This window comes from Cervus canadensis, chromosome 15, assembly GCF_019320065.1.
Source record: "Cervus canadensis isolate Bull #8, Minnesota chromosome 15, ASM1932006v1, whole genome shotgun sequence".
NCBI lineage: Eukaryota > Metazoa > Chordata > Mammalia > Artiodactyla > Cervidae > Cervus > Cervus canadensis.
Window position 1 is genome coordinate 48,749,158 of NC_057400.1, and position 22,720 is coordinate 48,771,877.

At 38.6% G+C, this 22,720-nt stretch overlaps 1 protein-coding gene across 3 annotated transcripts in view; it reads left to right on the plus strand.

Annotated features, from left to right (window-relative positions):
- CERS6 (ceramide synthase 6) overlaps positions 1–22,720 on the plus strand; it is a 329,104-nt gene that overhangs the window by 232,017 nt on the left and 74,367 nt on the right. For all 3 annotated transcript variants that reach the window (XM_043488025.1, XM_043488027.1, XM_043488026.1), the window contains exons 5-6: positions 19,977–20,027; positions 22,340–22,432. In XM_043488025.1, coding sequence (XP_043343960.1) covers positions 19,977–20,027; positions 22,340–22,432 — 144 coding nt within the window. The remainder of the gene's footprint in view (positions 1–19,976; positions 20,028–22,339; positions 22,433–22,720) is intronic.

The following is a 22,720-nucleotide window of genomic DNA, read 5'->3' on the forward strand; positions in this document are numbered from 1 at the left end:
ATTACTCATCCATAAAAAAGAACAAATTCAAATCAGTTCTTGTGAGGTAGATGAACCTAGACCCTGGTACACAGAGTGAAGTAAGTCAGAGAAAAACAGATATCGTATATTAATGCATATATATGGAATCTAGAAAATTGTTCTGATGAAACAATTTACAGAGAAGAAATAGACACATAGATGTAGAGAACAGATTAGTGGACACAGTGGGGAAGAAGAGGGTAAGAGAGACTGAGAAAGTAGCATTGACATATGCACACTATCATATGTAAAATAGATACCTGGTGGAAAGTTGTTGTATAACACAGGGAGCCCACCCTGAAGCACTGTGATGACCTAGAGGGGTGGGGTAGGGAAAGGAGGGAGGCTCAACAGGGAGGGGATATATATACACATGCAATTATGACTGATTTGCATTGATGTATCCCTTTCATCTGAGTTAAATTCACCCATTCCAGTCCATCTTAGTTCACTGACTCCTAGAATGTCGATGTTCACTCTTGCCATCTCCTGTTTGACCACTTCCAGTTTGCCTTGATTCATGGACCTAACATTCCAGGTTTCTATGCAATATTGCTCTTATAGCATCAGACCTTGCTTCTATCACCAGTCCCATCCACAACTGGGTGTTGTTTTTGCTTTGGCTCCATCCCTTCATTCTTTCTGGAGTTATTTCTCCACTGATCTCCAGTAGCATGTTGGGCACCTACTGACCTGGGGCGTTCCTCTTTCAGTATCCTATAATTTTGCCTTCTCATACTGTTCATGGGGTTCTCAAGGCAAGAATACTGAAGTGGTTTGCCATTCCCTTCTCCAGTGGACCACATCCTGTCAGACCTGTCCACCATGACCTGACCGTCTTGGGTGGCCCCACACGGCATGGCTTAGTTTCATTGAGTTAGACAAAACTGTGGTCCTGTGATCAGATTGGCTAGTTTTCTGTGATTATGGTTTTAGTGTGTCTGCCCTCTGATGCCCTCTCGCAACACCTTTCATGCTGGATTTTCTCTTCGGAGCCTTCACCATATATAACATAGTACACATTTTTGCTTATTTATCTTATTTATTATCAGTATCCTCCACCAGAAAATAAATTCTGCAGAAACAGTGATTTTCTGTTAGCTTTGTTCATTTCTAAATCCTAGTGCCTTGGATATGACCTGGCAGAGAGCAGGTGCTGGATAAGTGAATGTTATTGCATGATAAATAATAAGAATATATCAGGAATTTAATTGTCTCAGCAGTTTATTTTTATACCACTATTAAAGTGGTGTTATTTAGATAAATATAACCCTACACTAAGGAAATTCATAGTACAGCTGATCTTCCCTTCTATTTCCTCTTATTACTGTTGGAGCTTGTTACAGATGCCAACTTTCCCTATATTTGGACAGTTTTTGATTACTTTCTGTTTGAACTAAGTGTAATTTTCCTCTCCTTGGGTGTCCTTTTAGTTTTTCCAGGGACAAAATTACAGTCAGTTCCATTATAAAGCAATTTGATGTTATAGTTTCTATCTTGGTTTACATTTTGTTCACTGGAACAATACATGTAACACAAGCCTTTTATAATACTGTTAGGTAAAATATGTATGTTATTTCTATTTGTAACCAATGGTATGTAAAAATGGGTCATTTTTTCCCAGAACATATGTTCTAGAATCAGAAGGTAAATTGATGGATTCTCACTCAGTTTATAAACCACGTGTTTATAGAACTGGTCCCTAGTTATATTTAAGCACTCCAAAATGAGATACCCTGTAGCATGTGTGTGTGCTCAGTCACATTCGACTTTGCAACCTCATGGACTGTAGCCTGCCAGACTCCTCTGTCCATAGACTTTTCCAGAATACTGGAACAGGTTGTGATTTCTTCCTCCACGGAATCTTCCCAACCCAGGAATTGAACCTGCGTCTCTTGCATCTCCTGCATTGGCAGGTGGTTTCTTTACCACTGCGCCATCTGGGAAACCCCACTGTATAGAATACATGATATGCTTATAGTGGCAAAAGCCCTCCAGTTAGAGTATTTTTGGAACTCTGATTGAAGAGCCAAAATACCATTGTCATTTAACTCAATGATGCACTTATTAAAGGATAATTGCACTTCAGCTTGGTGTAAGTCTTCTAGACAATACTTCCCAATGATAACAGAATAATGTGTCTTCCCAGCTCAATTACTAAAATTGTTTGTTTTGGAGCAAGTAAAATTTCATTGTCTGTGGCTGTTTCCCATTTAAAGATTAGCTCATGCATGTTTTCGATGTTGTAGTCCCTGGAACTGTGGACTCAAGTCGTGAAGTCATTTGTATGCCTTTGCCTGGAGACAGATGGCTCCAGCTTGGTTCGACTTCATGGCCTTTTCCTGCACTGCCAATTTCTAGTACAATAAATAACCTTATTGTTCACTCATTTACACAGGCAGGTTCTGTAACTGATAGTGTATGTGCTTGAAGAATCAGGCATTTGGCAAGTAACAAATGTAACCTCATGAGAGCATGAACCAAACTACAAGAAAGGAAACAGTGATGGGTTAATAGTGTAGACATCTGTGAACTCAGAAATTCGTAGGTGTTGAGGTAAACAAAACAAGGAAGCACTTGACAAGTACAAGCCTGCTTTGTTTTATCGTGTGCAGATGCTCTTTTTTACAAATTGAAGGTTTGTGGCAACCCTACATCCAGCAAGTCTATCGGCACCATTTTTCCAACAGCATTTGCTTACTTTGTGGCTCTGTGTCACGAGTTAAACAGGTTTCTGTCACAAATTGGTAATTCTCAAAATATTTCAAACTTTTTCATTATTATTACATTAGTTTGCTGACCTATGATCAGTTATATTCGATGATACTACTGTATAATTGTTTTAGGGATTCATAGACTGTACCCACATAAGAGAGCAGGCTTAGTTGATAAATGTTGTGTGTGTTCTGACTGCTCCATTGACAGGCTATTTCCTATTCTCCTTTCCCTCTCCATTCCCTGAGACATGACAACATTGCTGCTGCTAAGTCGCTTCAGTTGTGTCTGACTCTGTGCGACCTCATAGACAGCAGCCCACCAGGCTCCCCCGTCCCTGGGATTCTCCAGGCAAGAACACTGGAGTGGGTTGCCATTTCCTTCTCCAATGCATGAAAGTGAAAAGTGAAAGTGAAGTCACTCAGTCATGTCCAACTCTTTGCGACCCCATGGACTGCAGCCTACCAGGCTCCTCCATCCATGGGATTTTCCAGGCAAGAGTACTAGAGTGGGGTGCCATTGCCTTCTCCCTGACAACATTGAGATTAAACCAGTTAAAAACCTTATGTGTGCTAAGTCGCTTCAGTTGTGTCCAACTCTTTGTGATCCCATGGACTGTAGCCCACCAGGCTCCTCTGTCCATGGGATTCTGCAGACGTGAGAGTACTGGAGTGGGTTGCCATTTCCTACTCCAGGGGATCTTCCCAATCCAGGGATTGAACCTGCATCTCTTATGTTTCCTGCATTGGCAAACAGGTTCTTTACCACTAGCGCCACCTGGGAAGCCCAAAAACCTTATAATGGCCTCTAAATGTTCCACTGAAAAGAAGAGTTGTACATCTTTCATTTTAAATCAAAAATGGGAAATGATTAAGCCTAGTGAGGTAGCTATGTTGAAAACTGAGACCAAAGTCTAGACTCTGGCACCAAACAGCCAGGTTATGAATGCAAAGGAAAAATTCTTTAAGGAAATTAAAAGTGGTACTCCAGTGAACACACAGAAAGTGAAATAATTTATTGCTGGCATGGAAAAAGTTTTAGTGGTGTGGAGGGAAGGTCAAACCAGCAACAACATTCCCACATGCAAAAGTCTAATCCAGAGCAAGGTCTTGACTATCTTCAAATCTGTGAAAGCTGAGAGAAGTGAGAAAGCTGCAGTAGAAGCGCCTGCAGCTCATGAGGTTGGTTCATGAGATTTAAGGGAAGAAGCCATCTTCATGACATCGAAGTACAGGGTGAACCAGCAAGTGCTAATACAGTGCTGGTATTGCAGCAAGTTATCCAGAAGATCCAGCTAAGATAGTTGATGAAAGTGGCTCCCCTAAATGATAGATTTTAAATGTGAATAAAATAGCCTTATATTGGAAGAAGATACTACCTAGGACTTTCATAGATAGAGAGGAGAAGTCAATGCCTGGTTTCAAATCTTCAAAGGCTAATGCAGCTGGTGACTTTACGTTGAAGCCAGTGTTCCTTTACCACTCCTAAAATCCTAGGCCCTTAAGAATTATGTTAAATCTTCTCTGCCTGTGCTATAAATGGAACAACAAAACCTGAATGACAGCACACCAATTTACAGCATGGTTTATTGAATATTTTAAGCCCATTATTGAGACCTACTGCTCAGAAAAAAAAAAAAAAGATTCCTTTCAAATTATTATTGCTCACTGACAATGCACCTCATCACCCAAGAGCTCTGATGAGGATGTACAGTGAGATTCATGTTGTTTTCATGCCTGCTAACACAACATTCATACTGTGGTCCATGGTTCAAGGAGTAATTTTGACTTTCAAGTGTTATTTAAGGAATACAGTTTGTAAGGCTATAAGGTGCCGTGTATGGATCTGTGCAAAACTGTCCATTGAATACCTTCTAGAGAGGACTCACCATTCTAGATGTCATCAAGAATATTCATGACCCATGGGGGAAAGGTCAAAATACAGACTTTTACAGGAGTTCAGAAGAAGGTGATTCTATCCCTCATGGATGACTTTGAGGGGAATCAAGACTGCTGTGGAGGAAGTCACTGCAAATATAGTGGAAATAGGAAGAGAACTAGGAGTGAAGCCTGAAGATGTGACTGAACTGCTGCAATCTCATGAATAAACCTTAATGGATGAAGAGTGGCTTTCCAAGGATAAGCAGAGAAAGTGGTTTCTTGAGATGGAATCTACTCCTGGTGAAGAATCTGTGAAGGTTGTTGGAGTGACAACAAAGGATTTAAAATATTACACACAGTTAGTCAATAAAGCAGTGGCAGAATTTGAGAAGATTGACTCCAATTTGAAAAGAAGTTCTACTCTGGGTAAAATGTTATGAGAAAGTAGTGTAGCACTGTACACTATAGAGAAGTTGTTTGTGCAAGGAAACTGCAATTGATGCAGCACTTTTCATTGTTGTCTCCTTTTAAGAAATTGCCATAGCCATACTAGCCTTCAGCAACCACCACACCCTGATCAGTCAGCAGCAATCAACCTTAAGGCAAGGCCCTCCCATAATAAAAAGATTATGATTCACAGAAGGCTCACATAATGTATTAGACATAAGACTATTGTATACTTAATAGACTATAGTATAGTATAAACGTAACTTTTATATCCACTGGGAAGCCAAAAACTTCATGTGACTTGCTTTATTCCCCTGCTCTGGAACTGAACCTGCAATATCTCCAAGATATGTGGATACAACAGAATGTAAAAAGGAAGGTGGTTCTATTTCCGTAGAAAGGTTGGTCAGTAATATACCATGACTACTTGGCCATCTTGTTTTTGCTTCCACATAAACAGATAATTTTGGAGGAGGAAATGGCAACCCACTCCAGTATTCTTGCCTGGAAAATCCTATAGACAGAGGAACCTAGCAGGCTACAGTCCATGGGTTGCAAAAGAGTTGGACACAACTTAGCAACTAAACAACAACAATAAATAGATAGTTCAAGATTATATTTTCAGTATCATGCCGATTTCATTAATCATCCGGCCTTTTCACCTCATTGATTTTTAAAAGCTCTCTTAATTCATCTAAAGGAAAGCTTTATCTTATATTCAGCAAACCACTTCTGTATTGCTGGTTCAGCCCCTTGATGTAACTCAATTGCATTAATCTATCAGACTTCTTTCGGCTTCCCCTCAAAATAATTACATATCTTTATAAGATCAGAAGCTGGGAAGACAGGAAAATAGGCTTGATTAAAATCAGAAACTTAACTGCATAATGATCAATTCCTTCTTTGTAATTAACTCAGCAACTCAAAGGATAATTTCTCTATCCTAATTAGAAGATAAATAATATATAAGGATGTACCACTCATTTAAAAGATATAGTTTGATCATTTGTCCTATTAGTAATGAGTAATGGTAAACTGAATTGTGAATTCCCTTCTGAATTTTAATATATGAAAGTGACTGTGAGGAAAGGGATTAATTATTTTCCTAAATTAAAATATCATCATCAAATTTTCATCAGTGTTTAATTTAGAAAATTTTAATCATCAATACCAAACATAATATAAAACTTGAGTTTCATAGATAGAGGACACATTGAAAAGTAATTTCTCACTTTATGAATTTTATTCACACATCATGATATTGGGCAAAATGAGCTTTTTATTATATTGTGTTTAATAAGAGTGACTAAATTTTGTCAGTGATTCAAAATATTTAAATTGAAGTGGAAAGCTGGAGTCCCTTTGAAGAAAAAAAAGAGGATTTCCTTCTAATACTGGATTTTCATTAATGGGGTGTCAGAGCTTGCAACAAGATTAGAGCACACACAGGAAACCAAGATTTTTGTCTTTGGGGAGAAATAAAGGGGGGCAAAGAGAATGGTGAAATTTAGGGCTTGAGGGATCATAGAAATTACGCCGTCTCCTAGTTTCACACATGAGCAACCAGATGGGTGAATGGACTTAGCCACTGTCACTCAGCTGGTTAACAGGAGACTAGACCAGAGGGGCTGCTCTGTCCTCTCTGATTGTCTCTTCCCCATCATGTGTTCTTTCAGTGATTGCAGCGGTTGGGAAATTAAGGAACTTTCATTTCTCTATTTCTAGATTCCCCTGCCTTTCAAAAAACTGGTGTTCTCCCGTCACATAATTGAATGTTACAGAGATCTGGCTGCTTTGCAAGTATCTGAATTTTGTGTTTTCTTGCAGCCTTCTCAAATAATGATAGCATGATATAATTTTTCCTTCTAACGTGTTCCTCATGTAAAATGTGTTTTCTATAGCCATTTATGGCCAATCTAGACAGAAAATGACTGAAAGTTTAGGAGTTCAGGGAACATAGGACTGTCTCTACTTAATATGTTCGGATTCATGATTCATATAATGTAGCCTATTATGGGTTTTAAGATATAATCCACAGACAAGGTGACTACATAACATATTAAAAAGCAAGTCTTACTTTGTAGATAAGAAATATCAAGCTGAAGTACCCAGTAGTTTTTTTTTTTTATCTAAATATTTTGTTGAAGTATAAGATAGGTACTGAACCTGGGCAACTTGCTGACTCTCCACAATATAACATGCTCATTTTTCCAACATCCAGAGCAAGAAGCCCCCCTTGTGCTCCCTTCTAGCCACTATCTTCCCTCCCTGCCACCCACATGATCTCTGCTCCACACCATCTTTAGAGACTTGGTTCTTTTCATTTTGTTGATCTGCTGTCCTTGACACAATGGTTTTCAAACTTCTTGGTTTTAGGACTGCTTTACACTGGTAACAATCATAAGAATTTTAAAGAGTTTTTGCTTTTATTAGTCATATCTGTCGATACTTATTGTGTTAAAAATTAAAGCTGGTGAGTTGTAAAAGCATTTATGAATTGAATTAAAATAGAAACAGTCATTAAATGGAAACAACAGTTTAAGAAAAGAAACTATATTGTCCAAAACAAAAATTAGAGATTTTTGTAATAACTTCTAATGTATGGTTTAGTAGAGAAATGGATTCTCATTCCTACCCTGAATATTCACTGGAAGGACTGATGCTGAAGCTGAAGCACTAATACTTTGGCTACCCGATGCGAAGAGCTGACTCATTGGAAAAGACCCTGATGCTGGGAAAGATTGAGGGCAGGAGGAGAAGGGGACAATGGAGGATGAGATGGTTGGATGGCATCACTGACTCAATGGACACAAGTTTGAGCAAACTCAAGGAGATGATGAAGGACAGGGAAGCCTGGCGCGCTGCAGTCCCTGGGGCTGCAAAGAGTTGGACACGACTTAGTGACTGAACAACAACACTCGGTCTGTCACGGGTGTGTGAATGTGTGTATTTGGTTGATTTATATAAAGAACATTTAGTCTCACAAAGATATAAAATTGGAAAAGGTAGAAATATCTTAATAGTGTTTTCCAGAAAATTGTACATATCTTTGATATGATGCCAAAACTCAAGAAAAAGTAATTTCTTTAATGTCAGTGAAATTTTAATGTTTGGTTGCATTAACATCCATTGATTTCTCTTTCCCTCTCATCCAGGTGTGATTATTTAACATCATGCATCAGTCATTTGGATACTGTTGGTTCACTGAGCTATACAGATCTTACAAATGTTGGCACATTACTATATATATCAAAAGTGAGAAAAAATAGAAGCATATTTGTCATTGTTTCACTTTTCTCCTCCAAAAAGTTTTTAACAAATGGGAATCTGTTAGGCATATTACTAATATTTTCTTGAATTTTATCATTGGCAACAAATACTTCCATTTGAGTCTCTTGAAGTGACAGGCTCACCATTTTTAAGAAAATGTCTACAAATATTCAATTCAGAATAAGAGCCATTGTGAAGAAAAATCACCAAATTTTTACTCACATTTCATTCTTTTAAGTTCATTTTTTTTATGCTTTCTCCACCTTCGTATTATTGTTTCTCTCCATCCTGAATAAATGTTAAAGTAGGAGTAAGAAGGCCTTTCTGTACAGGACAGGTACACTTGTATCACTAGCTCTCTGTTCCTGGGGGGGCTAGTAGCCTCTAGGAGGCTATGTGACCCCAGGAGGCCAACCAAATAGTGCCTAGAATACTGACCAGGAGGCAGTGGGGTAGAGATGACAAGCCAGACACGAGGTGCAGGAGTAGTTAAGGCATGGAGATGGGAATTCATGAAGCACACACAGCAAGGTGCCTGGCCTGAGGAGAGCAGGGGACATTCATTGGGCCGAGTGGACTTAGTCTTACTAGGTCACAGTGGACAGCCAACCTAGCAGAACCATGGACAGCCAGCCAGAGACATTTCACCTTCTGAGTTGGAAATGAGAAGGCATTTAATGTTTTTTAGTCTTCTGGAGAGTAATGCAAGGGAAGGGATTATGAAAATGATGTTGGAACTATGATGACTCCTGAAAGATTAAAAAAAAGTTCCTCCATCTGAGCTCCTCTCCTCCATCCACTATCTTCTGCTTGTCCTTCTGTCCTCAACTACTATGGTGCCACCTAATGGAACTGTCCCCTGCCACGTCTCCCTTCCGACGGGGCTGGGTGTATCTACCCCTCTGCATCCTGTGTTTACTTCATCTATAACTTATTGTTTTGTCTTGATTACCCAGCAGATGGTAAGTTCCTAGAAAATGGAGAACTTGTCCCTACTGTGTTCATGCGTAGCAGAGTATCTGATACATGGAGGCCACTGAATACTTGATAGAGCCAGTAAACAAGGAGGGTGCAATTATATTAGCAGAAAGATATTAGAATGTAGGTAAACTGGTTTAGAAGTAATAAGAAAGTGCCCACCTTCCCCATTGGTTCAGTAGGTAAAGAATCTGCCTACAGTGCAGGAGACGTGGGAGATGTGATTTTGATCCCTGGGTTGGGAAGATCCCCTGGAAGTGGAAATGGCAACCCACTCCAGCATTCTTGCCTGGAGAATTCCACGGACAGAGGAGCCTGGCAGGTTGTAGTCCACGGGGTCACAAAGAGTCGGACATGACTGAGCAGCTAAGCACATAAGCTAGAGGCTGATGAGGCTCTTTGAAATGAGAGTGGGTGGGGTGGGTGGCAAAATGATTGATCATCACTGTAATGAATGCAAGATTTATTCTGCATTATTTGCTCATCTTATTATTTTCCCCTTTCCACTTTCTCTTAATGGAGAATTTAGAATTAAATTATTGATGATTGATTTATACTTGAAATATCAGTGTCAACATGTAAATGCTCTGAAGGCAGTTGTATCATATACTAGTTTTTAGTTTTAAATTCATTGGAATTATTGAATAATTTGAGGATTGTAATAGTTAATATCATTAATGTTATTTTTAAATATAGAGCAAATGTTTTTTTTAAAATCAGACCTATTAAAGGTACATAGACTTATCTTCTTTTTATTATTTCAATATGCCTTGTTCATTGTAGAAAATTATAGCTACAATTACTTGCATAGTTTAATATTGAAATATAAACATTTTTTAAAAAGTGAAAATCATCTGAGATGCTCATTACTCAAAGATAAACACTAATTAACTTTTGATAAATATCCTGCCAGGCATATTTCATGTGTGTGTGTATCTAAATATATATCTGTATATATCTACTTTGAACACAAGGTACACTGTATATTCTACTTGTAATTTACTTTTAACTTAAGATGTGCATGTGCTGGTTATATCCGCATAGTCCATCTGATATTAGCACAGCTGTGGTGGACAGTGCCATGCACTTTTGACAGTGTCCCACATCAGAGCGGAGCTGTGCCCCATCTCTGCTCTGCTATCTCCTAAGCTGCAAAGGTTACCAGACACAGGAAGGTACAACCTAGACACAAGGAGGCATTAATACTGGAACCTCAACCAATGGGTATGAGAGTTGGTAGATATATGCCTCAGCCTCCCTGTCCTGTGTTGGGACAGTTGCAAGATGTGTGCTCTGTAATTCTGCAGAGGTCCTCAGCGGAGCTGAGGTACAGTTGCCTACAACAGCAACCAGCTCATTCTTGAAAACCATACTGGGTATTCCCCATTTTTCTAGTTTCCTGGGGTCACCTCCCAAATAACCAGCCAGCACCCATGTTCTCATCTCAGAGTCTGTTCCCACCGAATCCCAGATAGGAATGTGCCAGTGTTCAATTTTATTGAACAATTATATTTATTTCGATTTTTCATTACTAGAAAAGGAATGGTAGTGGAAATCCACGTACTCAGAGTCTTTACTTTGAGTCTGATTTTTTTTTTTAACAATAAATGCTGCTTTAAAGGATGTACAGATTTTGAAGACAAAATTACTTTTTAGAAAGGTTATTCTAGTTTGCAGAGTACTATTTTCCCTATACACTGCTAACCCCTGGGTATTAACCTCTTCAGATATTTTCAGACTCAGATAAAAAAATTCTGTCTCACTTTAACCTGTAATTTTTGCATATGTTTTTGGTCACATTTTGTTTGTTTGTTTAGTATGTCGCCTGTTTGTATCTTCTCCCCATTTTTCTGATGGGATGTTTAAAAGTTTTAATCAGTTTTTATGGGCTTTTTACACATTAGAGATCTTAATCTTTTGTTCTGTATTATAAATTATTTCCTTATATGGTCTTTTGACTAATTCTGTGCCTCTTAATAGTGTTGACTTAAAGAAAAACATATAATATAAGAGTTGCAAAGTTAAGTTTTATTCAAGGTCTTAAGACCTCAAATAAAAGAACTGTACTGAGGACTATACCCCAGGAGACAGCTCTGAGGAATAGCTCCAAACACGTGGGAAGAGGTAGTTTATATATTAATTTCGGGGGGCAGGCAGGAAATACATATTGTCAAGAATACATTTTCATAAAAAGTCACTGCCAGTCATAAAGAATGGATATCTCAAGCTAATGATTTTAGTGTTTGTCTATATATGGGAAGATTCAAGAATCAGGGTCATTGAAATTCTTCCTGAGAAATCCATCTCACATCTATGGGGCCCGTTCACCCAGAGCACAAAGTGCTTCATCCTGTTTTTCATCCTGAATTCCTCTCAGGGTTGCGCTGTCTTTAGGTGACTGCCGTGGGTCAATGTAACCCTTCCTTGTAGAACTGGGTGGTGAGCAGTACTCTTTTGTTCTTCTTTGTGCACAGTGGCCATTCTGATTGGCTTCATTCCCAAATTCTGCTCTGGCCACCCTCTCTACACATCTCTTCCCACACATCTCTCCCCTACCACCCCCACCCTCATGTTGACAATCTCAGGATTTTCCTTTCCCTGTAGGTCTTTCCACCTCTTTTTATTTCATCTTCCCTTTTCTTCATCTGGTTCCTTTATCCCTAATTTCTATCCTAAACATGGAATTAATCTGTCCATTCAGCTTTGCAGTGATTCTCACTGGCCCAGAGGAGAGTACATATCTGAATTAATGTGGACAGGTGTCTTTTTAAGCCTCCTGTTCTCCAGACTCTTGAGAATCACAGCCTCAGTTACTATGAGGTGTACGTGGAGTCCTTCAGCTGAGCAAAGGCAGAAAAAGTTGAGAACCATTGCTGGAAGGTTTTAAATGGCATGGAAAAGCCACTAAGATTTCTTTCTCTTTGGCTCTGTGATAAAGCCCTTGAGGAGACCCTGTAACCTCAGTACCCATCTCCAAGGAATTCCTTCTATTTTTATATGCTTGACAGATCTGCATATTACTTTCTAAAGTGATTGCTGAGTGTGCTGAGGGCACATACTTCACTAGGTCCAGAAGACTAGCATCTTTTTAAAAGTTTGATCAATATGAAAAGCTGCTATCTTTGTATAATGACCATGAGGTCAAGTCTAAATTACATTTGCACATCATAAGAGCTTTCAAAGCTAATGCCGAGGGCCTCTAGGGAGGGGTCACCACTCTGCTTTGTAGATTTATAGTCACATATCTCCTGACCCAGCAAAGGAGGAAAGGGTAGCTCTTGCATGCTGGAGACTGTTCTAGACTACTCATCACTGATCAACTGCATCTTTAGGCTGCTCAGAGACTTCTGGCTTCATTATTTTCATCCAAAATACAGTTTATTGATCAACTTTTTAAACTTACCAAGCATAAAACATTTCTTTCGATTCTGAGTTACTTCACAATATGTATTAAATGAAAATGGTAAATTATCATTTTGAATGGATTTGATTTATATTCATTGAAATTATGCTGTTCAACATTTCTGAAGAGAATTCACAATGTTTATGTAATAAAGCTGTTAATATAGATATTACCATCAAAAAGTACCCACAAAAGGAAAAATAAGCAAAAATGTTGAAACAGTAACAATTGTTGTGACTGAGCTTCAGAATTAGATCCTAATTTCCCAAAACCATGGTGAAAAGATAATGATTTGGTAACAGGAAACCTGCTAAACATTTGCAAAGAGAAGAATTCTCCCCATTGGACTAAATTTAAAAGGAAAAATACCATTGGAACTTATACATTCAATTTCAGTGGTTACCTAGTGTTAACCTTTCCAGTATAAAGACATTGCAGACAAGGAAGCATTTTTCTCATGTTCTTAGAGTACATCTACAATATAAGCCAAAGGTATAAGGTTTAAGTATAACTCAGTTAAAGTGTTTTTAGTAGTTTCAGTGAAAGAAATTTCAGAGTAGTTCAGGGATCTCGCTTCCTGGAATTTAAAAACATAATCCAAGGCTCTATGTATTTCATACTTAAACTGTTCAGAAGCCAGTATGTCTCTTAGACTGTATTCCTTCACTGTTAGTTGTCACACCTGAGCTTTATGAAAGCCACTAGGAGTTTGGATGGAAATAGTGAAAGATGAAAGTTTGCTTCTCAGATGCTGACTGCAGGTAAAGACCCACACATCTTTCACACTTTTGATGAGGCAATGAAATGCTATTAATACTTTCTATGATTCATGTTCTTTTGTTATAGCAAAATATTTATTAATTCAAAGAGACTACTATTTGTTCAGCTATAGGTACCAACTGATTCTTGAAAAAAAAAAGGTGTGTATGTGTATTTATATTTCTGTTTAATCGTTTAACACTTGCCAGTTTAACTGAGCATCCCTTTTTCTGATCTTTTCCTTCAAGCTCAGTTATTCCATTAGTTTATGAGGCATGATAAGTGTCAGTGATCTGAGTTAACCTTGATTGTTTTTAAGATTTAATTTTTTTGAGCAGTTTTTTGTTCATAGAAAAATTGAAGTATGAAATTTCCCATATACCTCTGTCCTCACATATGCATATTCTCTCCCACTATCAAATCCCCCACCAGAGTGGTACATTTGTTATAACTGATGAGCCTATATTGACGTATCATAATCACCCAAAGTCCATAGTTTACATTAAGGTTCACCCTTAGTGTTGTACATTTTATTGGCTTGGACATGGCCTTCTTGATATCTGATGATTGATCTGTCATCATAATAACTGAAAGGTACATTTAATTATTTTAAAAATTATTTTATTAAAGTATTATTGATTTACAACACTGTGTTAATTTCTGCTGTGTAGCAAAGTGATTCATATATATTCAAAGTTTTATGTATATATATATACATATACATTCCTTTTCATATTGGAAAGGAATATATTTCATCTATACTTCCCTTTCCATTATGGTTTATGACAGAATATTGAATATAGTTCTGTGTTCTATACAGTAGTACCTTGTTTATATCTGCTGAGCCCTTTTTATTTTTTATCTTTTTTTTTTTGAATTATGAAGGTATGATAACACATTTATAAGAGACTTTGGAGAATACAGAACAAAGTTCCATATAGTTCCACTACATATTACAATGGTTTAAGTAGATAAGTTAAGATTTTTAGTTGGAATTTCAATATCAAACTCTCAGAAATTAATAGAACACTTATTTTTTAACTACTGTTTTTAAGAAGTATATCAAATGGAACTTAAAAAAAAATAAGACTAAACCTATCTTATTCCAGACAGTGAAGTGAAATGATCAAACCTGATGTATTTTTGTTAATCCTATTCACTATGAAATCTCTACAGAACAACTGATAGAAACCTGATTTTTTTAAAAACCACATTTGCTGACACTTAAAAAAAATCACAGAATACATAGCACTTGAATCTTATGCATTTAGTCAAAAGGCGAATGAGGACTGCTTTTGACCTCCAGCAGCACGTCTGACCTCCATCCTGGTGCTGGGGTTGGGTTTGCTCAGGGTAAGAAGAGCTACAGAAGCCTCCCCTGGGACACTGTGCTATTGTTGGATGTGCGTGTGGCCAAGTTGTATCTCAAGTATTGTGTCTGGGAGCAGATGTACATAACATAATGAAAATGTCATTTTACATTGTGCTTTAAATCGAGAATGTTAAAAGTCTTTCGTTATGTACTCTTTTATGGTCTTAATCTTATTTAGGTGTTTTGTAAGTCTTAAATTGAAATTAGTTGATGTGTACTTTAATAGCTTCCATGGTGGCTCAGACAGTAAAGAATCAGCCTGCAGTGTGGGAGACCTGGATTTGATCCCTGGGGTGGGAAGATACCCTAGAGAAGAGCATGGCAACCCGCTCCAGTATTCTTGCCTAGAGAATCCCCATGGACAGAGGAGCCTGGTCGTCTACAGTCTATGGGGTTGCAAAGAGTCGGACACAACTGAGTGACTAAGCACACACACACATTTAATAGCTATTAAGTACCATATATGAAGAGTTGTCTTACAATGCTGTGTAAGTCAGCTCAGACTACCATAACAAAATGCGGGATTCTGGATTCCTTGGATTTTGGAATCCATGGTGGGTCCTGCAACTATTAGATGACTCTATTAGTGAGAATACAGTCTCTGTGTATATATATGTATAAGGAAAATGATAGGAATTTATCTGTCTCACGCATATAGTCCAAGGTAGGCAGACCAGGGCTAGTAGGAGGCCTCTGACACCAATATCAACAGAAACTTCTATCTCAGGGTCAAAGATGACAACTCCAGCCCTTACAATCTTCCTCTGATGGAAATGGAGAAAGGATGAGAACAACTCATTCACATTCATCACTAGGGTTGGCATCCCAAAGTGGCCCATGGTAACCCCTCTCACATCTCTTCCACAATATGTATCTTAAGTGTGTGTGGTTCTAGCAAGCATGGATGTCAGTTGAGAAGCACTGTCTTCAGCTAACTACTATTTTACTAACAACTTCAGTTCCATATGGCTACTGTAAAGATGAGAAATAATTCATTCATTTACTCAGCTAACACTGAATTGTGAAATATTATAACAAAGTGCCTAGCAAAGTGTCTTACACCTGGTAATACCAAGTTGGATCATCCTCCTTACTTTTCTATAGCACTTGACTACTCAAAAGTGTGTGTAAATCTATGGCTGATTCATATCAATGTATGACAAAACCCACTGAAATGTTGTGAAGTAATTAGCCTCCAACTAATAAAAAAAAAAAAAAAGTGTGGTCCAAGGTCTGAGCATCATCTTGAAACTTGTCAAAAATGTAGAATATCTGCCCCAAGCCAGACCTACTGAATCAGAACCTGCATTTTAATAGTTAGAGGGCCTCCATGCCAACATGTTCTTTATCCTTTCTGGCACCTGCATGTTATGTTAGTTGAACACTTACAATGTTGTTATGAAAATTAAATGAGGTTATATGTATAAAACACTTTAAAATCTGTAAAGTGCTTCATATCATTATTTAAGACTATATCTTTGAGGGGGAATAAAATGAGTCTTATTGGAAGGCCAAGGTTTGAGAATCATTGAGTTTTTGGATTTTCCAGTGTTGCTATTGTCCCCTGTTATTGTAATGCCATGTAAAAGGCATTTCTATTTCCAGAAAATGTGCGTGAATCACCTTGCACCGTCCTAGGTTCAGAATTTATCTCTAGTTATGTAGAAAGATGCTAGGCTCATCCTTATAAAATGAGGGCTTTCAGTGTGTTTTTTCATCACCATTATTCTTTCTTGACGTCTAAATATTGCAGCTTTTTATGTTCTTAATTATGTTAATGCTTATACAGATTTTGATATCAAATGAACAAGGAAATTGCTATTAGAAAGATATCTGAAAAAAACTGATTTTAAAAAACAATAGATTTATGATATCAGTTGAAACTAAAGATGTTATACCTAATGCATTAAATTATAAGCAGCGATCCAGATTCATACAGTGGTGTTGAGCTATTAGAAATTAGGAGAATCACCTTTTCATGGACTTGTCCTCTCATCTGTTTTTTGGGAAAGACAGCATTTATTCTATCTCAAAGAGTTTGAGGGACCATAACGTGAGTCCCTAGAAAAATGTAGCATATGGAATATATTAATATCATCAAAGTAGGAAGTACACACGAACATGCATTGTGAAATAAGTGTGCGCAAGTGCTTATTTAAATGTTTGACTGGCAACTTTGCAAGCTGAGCTACGGCCCTGGGAGTGGTTGTTGTTTGCGGTTGTTTTGTCTGTAAGTTGTGTCTGACTCTTTTTGTGACCCCCATGGACTATAACCCACCAGGCTCCTTCTGTCCATGGGATTTCCCAGGCAAGAATACTGGAGTGGGTTGCCATTTCCTTCTCCAGGGAACCTTCCTGTCCCAGGGATCGAACCTGCATCTGCGGCATTGGCAGGCAGGTTCTTTACCACTCTGCCACCTGGGAATCCCGTGGCCCTGGTAGTCCCATCAGACTCTCAGTGTTCTTCACTCCTGCTTTAAGTAGGCAGAACGCAGTGAGAGACAAAGACTTACCCACTGTTTCTGCAGATCAGTCCACTTTCACACATGATACAGAGGTCTAGGTGATGCACATCTGATGCACCAGAGAAAAGCCTGGGGATTAGAAGAAACCCAAGGAGCTCAGAAGCTCACAAAGGAAGGGAAGCTCTAAATGATGGCTGTTCCTGGGTCACTAGGAGTCATGCCTTTGCTATAGTGGAAGACTATGACTATAGTGGAAGAGATTTCCGCTACGTCTTTAGAAGCAAGCATACATTTGCCCTGTGCACTGGGGACTGATAGATTCAGAAAAATACTACAAGGCTTTTTATAGGTCTGGGATTTAATTCTGTATTCCTTTTCATTAGCATTCAGTAATGAATGCTGAACTGTCACCTTGAGTATCTCATGCTGGAGAGATAAACGTGAGAATATGACATAGTTTTCCCTCAGGGACTTTCAGTCGATTGTAGAGATAGTAAACAGTTTTATCAGAGAGAAAGGTAACAAATAAAATTTCTACTCTACTTCAAAATAGATTTTGCTGTGCTGTGCCCAAATTTAAAAATAATGTGTGTATGTATATGTTTAAGGACAAATCTATCCATGTCTGTATCAATATCTGTATTATACAGAAAAGAGGCTCAAAATGGGCTGGCTGTATATTAAAATGTTAGTAGTGACAAGAATTCAATCATTTTTCTTATTATTATTTTCAATACTTTCTATGTCTTCCTCAATGGACTTGTGTTGTTTATAGAAGGCAGTCAAACTTCTGAAGACTCTGCATCATTTTTTTACTTGTTCACTCATTTGATCTTTATAGTCATCCCATGAGGTTGGTCAGTCATAAACCTCAATGTCATGGAAATGAGAAATGGAGAAGACAGTCAGATAGGCAACTTGGGCTTCCAGGATGTTTGGTGCAGAGAGACTACATGATATGTACAGTGCAGGTAGCAAATGGCAAAAGCAGGAAAAAAAGGAAGGAGAATCAGGAGTGCCTAAATGAAACAAGACTGTAAAGATCCCTGAACATCATTAGGTTTAGGGCATGGCATGGCTTTTTACTTCTGCCTAGCTCCCTGAACTAAGGCCTGGTTCAGTTTTTATCAGACTTAAAGGCAGAGTCACAGTGGCTATGTTTGGCTTTAAGACCAGACAGTCTGAGCTTGATTTGCAGCTCTGGTCCTGCCTGGCTGTTTAACCGGGGCAGTTAACTGTGGGCTCAGGGTCTGAATTTACCTATCTATAAAATGAGGGAAATACTACTGCTACTTACTATAAGGATTAAATGAGTCCATACGTGTGAGTGTGAAATGGCAACCCACCCCAGTAATCTTGCCTGGAAAATTCCATGAACAGAGGAGCCTGGCAGGCTACTGTCCATGGGATCACAAAGAGTCAGACACAACTGAATGACTAACACTTTCGCTTTCAAAGAGAAACAACTTTTTAATTGGTTAAATAAATAATAGATCATGGAGGAAAATTCTCAAAGAACAATGTATCCTTCAAAAAAACTGTGTGGTCATAGGGAGGACTCTACAAATACTCTCTAATAACCTCCTCATCCTCATCGTCATCAATGCAAGGTGGAAAGATACCTCTATGGCTTTCAGAGAGACAACTAAGTTATGCTAGTGCAGATGGGAGCAACTTTCACTCTTATAGGACCTGGGACCAAACAGGAAGGTTAGGTCAGTACAGATATATCTGACATTAATCTTTCAATGACAGTTTTATAATTTTGAGGTGTATAAACCCACACACAGATTGGATTAATGATAGATTATGTTTCCTAATAGTAAGAAACATACAAATGTGTATCAGATGTGTGTAGATGTATACCACCAATATCAGGGATGCAAAAGAATTGTAAAGTTAGTACAGAAATATGAGAAAGTTTGTGCTGGTGTTAGGGGATGGTTGAGCTGTCTGTTCAAATCCATACCAACCCTCCCTGCTTATTAAAAATGTTTGGAATCTGTTTGTATACTTAGATGTTCTCTTTAATTTTACAATGTGGTAAGGCAAGTGAGTCTGTTAAATTAAGGAGGATTGTTTTTTCTTTGAAAGACCTTGACCACGAGTCCAGGGTGGAGTGTACTGTGAGGGTTAATCTGCTCAAGCCTGGAATTAGTCAGAGCTAGTCTGACTGAAATAAGTGTACCTGCCTGCTACTGACCCCCAGTCAAGGCATGAAACGATTAAGTTGCTTGGGAAACAGTGAATTGGAGGAGTTTCAAAGAAATGTGCATCAACTGTCAGCATTGTTTATTGATAATAGTGAGATGGAGGATTTGCAATGGATCTTGGTGAGACACTTGAAGAACTCTGCTGCTGAGGCTGGTTACCTCGCAGGAATGTGTCTACTGAACCAGCACAATATAAAAAAGTGCCACCTAGGACTCTATCCTAGAAGTAGCCTGAAATACTGCTGGTTGAGTTAAGAAGATTCCCCAGAGAGAATGCATGATGGACTCTTCATTGCTTTGCTCTCCCATTCCCGATTGTACTAAGTCCTTCAGTTCTCACACAGGTAGATTATTGAAATCCCGAAACATTGGGAGGCCAGAATCTGTCATAAACATCTCTTATCCTGCTTCTTTTCCAAAACATGTAAAATGGTTTCTCTGTCATGTTTTCAGACCCCCTGGCTGTGGAATACAAGGCATTGCTGGTACAACTACCCCTATCAGGTAAGGACACACTGCTGTCTGGGTTTTTACACGTGGAGAGCTCTTCCTAAGTCAGCACCATGGTTTCGGGCAGGTCCCAGCAGGTTGGGCAGCCACCTTGCTTTTTGCCCGCTCCCTGCCCCTGCTGCTTGATGGTGGATGTAGCCTAGTGAGGAAGGTACTTTCTGTTAGTTCAGAATCAGTGTTCACTTGCTTGAGCAGATGGAGGAAGTGTGGAAGGTGCGTTTGCTGAAGAGTAAGATATGATCACTTCAGTAGGTGGATAAGTCCTCCTTCTAACAGCCCATCTGCTTTTGGGCTGATAATAGCCCTGGCCTGTCTCGACAGCTAGTGGGCAAAGCTCGAGTAAGGAGCTGGGATAGGCATGCTGAATTTGGTTCACTTTATGGCTTAGGAGCAGCCTCTATAGATGTAAATCAAACACCAGTTCCCTGAGCATGGAAAAATGGGCTTGTCCCGTTACACATAGACAAAAATAGCATTGTTGAAAATGAGATTAAAATCATATCCCAGACAGAAAGCATTTCAGATCCCTGCCCATAGATATACCCTTGCCTCGGATCTTGAATTTAGTAATATTACCATGTGTTGTGGTCTCTAGCTCAGTTACTATTTGAATATCTAAGTGCGACTTCTCTAGAAATTTCTTGCTGAAACAGTTCTAGAATTTCTAGTTCAACTGAGATACATTATTTAAGAGAAACAAATACAACCATGTATTTTGTTGATAAAATAAAGAGACTGACATTGTAGTAAGCAATGTGAATTTTTGAGTTGGGATTCTGTAGATTGCCTTTTTAGAGGCATTTGGTCTAACAGAGTTAATGGACAGCAGGCGTGCCCTGCTTCTTCTTTATTATACACTGTGTTGCAGCAGGGGATAGGGACTGGCGCTGGCTCTTCCTTAGGACAAGTTCAAGGCTAGGAACACATTGAAATGGGGATTCCAGTTTGCATTTCCATCTCTTTCACATGGTTTATTCAAATTAGGAAAGACTGAAAATCAACAACATGACATGGTCAGAGAGAGCTGAACATTCCAAGGCCATCTGATCGAGACTAAAGTAACATCGAAAGCAATCACTTGCTGCACACAATTGTAATTCTCAGTCCCAACTGCTGTTTTATGAACTTAAATATCATACTCAGAATATTGTTATAGTTCTGTATCCTGGAATGGCATACTGTGTGGAAAGGATCCTGTTCCTCCTGTGTTTTGTTGACAAAGATGAATGAGGGGAACAACTGTTTTTCTTGGTGTCCATGCTTACAGTTGGTAGTTAAGTGAGTGCTTCTCATTCGACTCGGTTATTATGCTGTTATTGGTTTACAGAGCATTTCAGTTTCAATTGTATTTTCCATGTATACTATTGCTTGTGTGCAGTGGTGTGGATGTGTTCATGTAGTGAGTTTCAAAGGTCTTTCAGTCATTGGGGAAATCAAGTTATTTCATTATAACTCAGTGAAACAATTAAAAACAACTCATCAAAAATGTTTTTTTTTTTTAAACTCTGTTTTGTCTTTATGGATTTATGTGCAAAATAAATAGCTTTGACTTCCACTGCCTCTCTGAGCCTCTCCTCATTCCTGGACCTCTGAGGCAGGTAAAGCAGATGTTACCTCCATTTTCCAATAAGTAAACCAAGGCCCAAGTTTTATAACTACTTAAACTGTGGAACTGGGGCTTGATCTCAGATTCCCTGGTGGGTGTCTAACCTGGTATCTCCTAGCAGCTTCCTTGTCCCCCTGATCTTGTAATAAATATTTTTGAATTATCTTTTTAAAAATCTTTACAATGTACAGAACATTTTCTAAGAACAAAAAAGCTCCAATTAAGACAGAATCTGAAACTGTGCCTCCATGACTCATATAGTACTCCAGCTTCTTTCACCTCCTCTGGTCCTGTACTCACGGAATTGAGTACAGGAACCTCAGAGAATCCCATGGGAGTTGTCCAGATTTATTCTTTCTGTGTATGTGTTAGAATTTTTTTCCAAGTTGCCTAAAGGAATCTTGTAGAGACGCATGTCAGAGAACCATAAATGCGATTGTTGAAATGAATCGCGAATTGGGTGCCAATGCCAAATGTTCAAACCAGTTGTCACTTTTCTGGCTGGAGATGAAACAAAACTAATTCCATCAAGCTGTGGATTAGAGGAATCCTTCAAAGCTCTCTTATCCACAGAGAAAATGGGGCTGGAATTTGTGGAGGTGTAAGACCATGTCACTTTCCAGTACTGAGCTTGAGATGTTTGAAGCAGATTTGGTTTCCTATTAATTATTAATCTTGCCTTTTTCTCTTTGATCCTCAGCCACTCACACCTGACCTTCACTACTATTATATCCTGGAGCTGTCGTTTTATTGGTCTTTAATGTTTTCCCAGTTCACGGATATCAAAAGAAAGGTAAGAGTGGGTATGTTGTAAAGGACTTGCAGACAGGTGTTTTTTGTGACCCTTGGCAGATGGGTATAGAGTCTCAGAAGCACCCACTTCTGTTCTCCCATCAGTCCTGAATTAGTATGACTTTTGGCATTAGAATAGAAGATTCTCTAATTTTGTTTGTGCTGTTCTATATTTTAACCCTATTGTCTCTTCACTCTCCCCCAACCCCAAACCTAGTGTTCTCTTCTCAGTGATAAAATATAGCAATGATTTTTAACGGCATTAATTTCCTCTCAGTCTGAGTCCCAA